Source organism: Sitodiplosis mosellana, unplaced genomic scaffold, assembly GCF_009176505.1.
Source record: "Sitodiplosis mosellana isolate CC-2019 unplaced genomic scaffold, AAFC_SMos_1.0 Smas_scaffold_3803, whole genome shotgun sequence".
Classification (NCBI taxonomy): Eukaryota; Metazoa; Arthropoda; class Insecta; order Diptera; family Cecidomyiidae; genus Sitodiplosis; species Sitodiplosis mosellana.
In genome coordinates, this window is record NW_022599045.1 from 1 (window position 1) to 3808 (window position 3808).

Below are 3808 nucleotides of genomic sequence, written 5' to 3' on the forward strand. Positions count from 1 at the left end.
TTCATTATTGTTCGATTCCAGTTAATTCAAAATTATGTCAATAGACAGTATTGTTCAACCATGCCAATTCACCGTTGTCAAAAAAATAATTATTAGGGTCTTCGTAAGTCGGACCATAAAATTCGTCTTCATAAAATTCGTCGTTAACCACATAATTCACATATTGGTTCTTGATAAACAGCTCGCTGTCATATCCGGCGTTGTCCACGTCATTAGTGTATGAATCGTACATACCACCGCGCATGGTGTTGACACTGATGACCGGGCCGCCGATGTATCCACCGTTGTCCACGTAATTAGTGTATGGATTGTACATATCACCATACACCGTGTTGACACTGATGAGCAACTGATCTTGTTCGTCGTCTTCGTCCTCACTAGTCCAGCCCCAATGCACGTTATTGTTCATTGGTGGCGATTCCATCAACTCGGGCAATGTATCGTAGAAACGCACGTATTCAAAATACGTAGATGTATCATCATCGCTCGAAATAGTTATTGTATCGAAATCATTGGCGCGATTAAAGTTATCTTCGTCACTTGAAATGCTTAATATTTCGCTGCCGTGTGAATTGAGGCGCACACGGTATGAGTTCACAACACGCGATTTGCACTTTTTTTTATTTCGTCGTTGATGAGTTTAATTTTTTGAGTAAGTGCTTTTTGGATTAAGTTTTCTTAATTCTTATTTTTGATTTAAAATCATTCTTTACACTTGAATAAAATGATTTGGCTTGGTGATCTTAAGATGAAAATTAGAGGCAGTCAAAAGAAGACTAATGGGTTATGATAGAACCATTTCCAAAAACGGCAACGAAAGTGCTGCATTTGGAGTTTGTCACTTCACATCTTCACTCCCAAATGAGAATGTTTTCAGAGGAATTGAAAAGAGGTAATTTGAATTGCAATGTAAGTATATAAATAGCCAATGATAACGAAAATTTCCTATCAAAATCAATATCTGATTAATTGAGAAAATTGTCGGCTCAAAGTGAAAAAACATCGGACCATATTTGAAATATTTATCTGCTTTTACTTGAAAGATTTCTTATCAAAATCGACAGGTATCTGCCTAAACTAGAAAAACTTCGGCCCAAAATGGAACATTTCGGCCCATTTTGGAATTATTTTGTCGGCTATTTTTAGAAAAATATCTGTCCGTTTTGGAACAAAATATCTGCCAATTTTAGAAAAAAACGATACCATATATTTCTGCTCATTTTTGAATTTTTGTCGCCTCAAATTTATGCCTCAATATTTTGTCTGCTCATTTTAGAAATTCATCTGGCCAATTTAGAATTTGTCTGACCATATTAGATTTATCCCTCAGCTGACCGCACGCGGTTATTTGTTTCAATAAAATTAGTATATATTTTTTATTGCGCACGGTTCAAGTGCTGTTATGCATGCATGTGCAGTCTGCACGCGCATTCACATACTTTGCTTATAAGAAACATGAGTCATACTTCACAAGTCATCGTTCGCAAATGTGTCGGAACAACCCATAACTAATTTTGATTTTTCGGGTATTTGCCTCACCCGGCAATATTCTGTCAATTTTTCTATGTAAAACATGGAGTGTGAAATAGTAGAGCGCCACTACTGGAGAACGGCAGAATGCGAAAGAAAAAAATTCAAATTTGTTCGCGCTCAAATTCACTCCGTCATATTCATTCTTGTTTTGATGTCGAAACAGTGAAAAAAATAATAAAAAAATAAATTTGAAATAAAATAAAATAAAATACAATTTAAATTAAATCCGCACATATTTTACATGTTTTGTTGTTTGTCATATGATTTCGCAATATTTCATAATATTTCGTCACCATTATGGATTATTGCGAAATCATACGACAAACAGCAAAACATGTAAAATATGTGCGGATTTAATTTAAATTTTATTTTATTTTATTTCAAATTTATTTTTTTTATTTTTTTATTATTTTTTTCACTGTTTCGACATCAAAACAAGAATGAATATGACGGAGTGAATTTGAGCGCGAACAAATTTGAACTAAGTGTTGTCATCACTCTGTAGCGGCGCTCTACAATTGTTCGCCCATTCGTTATCATCGTGCGATTTGCCTAGCGAAGAAAAATATTGCTTGGTGCGCGGTAGCGCAATAACAATAAAAAAATTCAATTTGATGAAAAATAGGACTGAGACAACGCACCATGAAGTCAATGAACTCAACTAAATATGCAATATAAGCCACAGAACAAAAGAAAATCAAAAAATACACTCAATGTGACCCTACGCACCGCATCAATCTGCGTAAACGGTTCTAACTGGATCGCACGCTTGCTGGATACTTATTTTATGCATATCAATGCACAACATTTGGAAGAGTTTTCAAACTGTTTTGTACCATTGAACCCTAGTGTGCGGCCAAAACTCATTGTGTGCATTGTTTATATTGTTGAAGTGAGTAAATAAAAAAAATTCCATAAAGTAGTGAAAAAAATACAGCGAAAAAGCAAATAATAAAGAATTGGTCTACTGGAAAAAAAAGAGAAGAGTGAAAAAAAACTAAACTGATAAGATTTACTGCAACTACATTTAATTAGACGTTACTAAGTGCAAGTCAAGTGTTGACAAGTGACTTAGGTGTTTTTTTCTTCTCAATTCGATGGATTGAAAAATATCTTTTAAAAAAAATGGAAGGCTACGACGAAGTCAGCTTCTCGCAACAATATACGGTAGTTAGAAAATACGCGACCGAATCATCGCGGCGACGATCGTTTGAAGAATGGCCAATAGGTTTGAAGCAAACGGCAGAGCGAATGGTTGAAGCTGGTTTTTATTATACCGGTTATTCTGACAAGGTCATTTGTTTTTCCTGCGGAGGTGGGCTCAGCAAGTGGGAGAAGGATGATGACCCATGAGAGCAGCAATCTCTTTATTACGGTGACTGCGATTATGTGGTCCTCATCAAAGGCGAGTCATATCACGACGAGGTGGTGGCAACACTTGCAGCCAGGCGCATAGCCGAAGAAAATGGTCAAAATTTGCCATTCAGTGCCGCACCGAGCAGCACAGTATCGACCAGCGCAGCGTTGTCTACATCGCCAACAACCGATTGTGACGAGCCAGAGCAACCAAGGCCATGCAAAATCTGCTTCGACATTGATTGCAATTGTGTCTTCATACCATGTGGGCATATAATCATTTGTGTTAAATGTGCTTTTGCTGTTAAAGTTTGTCCAGCTTGTCAGAAGCCCTTTGAGAAGCTACAAAAAGTATTTTTTTGCTAAATTAGTTTGAAAAAAAAAACATTGTGACTTTTCATTATCAATTAAATAAAAAAATATTGATCCAATGAGGACATTCTAGAAACTTTGACAACAAAACGAATATAACCTAATTGGCATTTAAAAATATAAGATGAATGACAGATCACAGATAAAATAAGAATAAATCATATACATCCCATAATTTCATGGAAAGAATTCAAAATGAAACAAAATAAAAATCAAAACGGAAAAAAGGGTAGGTGACTTTTCTCCCCCAATTTTGTCCGTCGGACGGACACATACATCGAATGGACGGACCTACAAACGGACGGACCAATTCCAAAATCAAACAGACAAACGGACACATACATCGAACGGACGGACCTACAAACGGACGGACCAAATCCAATTTACATATTGGACAGACGGACGGAGGACATTTGATGAAATTTAACACAATAAATGCGGATGATAATAATTAATATTTCTGAAATGTCTTGTTTTCATTTGAAGAAAAAAAGTAAAATAAAACGATATGAAAAGAGGGGTTCGAGTAAATTATACGAAAAGAAAA

At 35.8% G+C, this 3808-nt stretch overlaps 1 protein-coding gene across 1 annotated transcript; it reads left to right on the forward strand.

Moving 5' to 3' along the window:
* Positions 1-2658: 2658 nt before the first annotated feature.
* Positions 2659-3198, forward strand: LOC129571941 (death-associated inhibitor of apoptosis 1-like; the record flags this gene model as incomplete). Its single annotated transcript, XM_055451826.1, is given in 1 exon segment — positions 2659-3198. A coding segment is annotated over 1 exon segment (540 nt), but the record flags the coding sequence as incomplete, so codon positions are not given.
* Between the last annotated feature and the right edge of the window lie 610 nt (positions 3199-3808).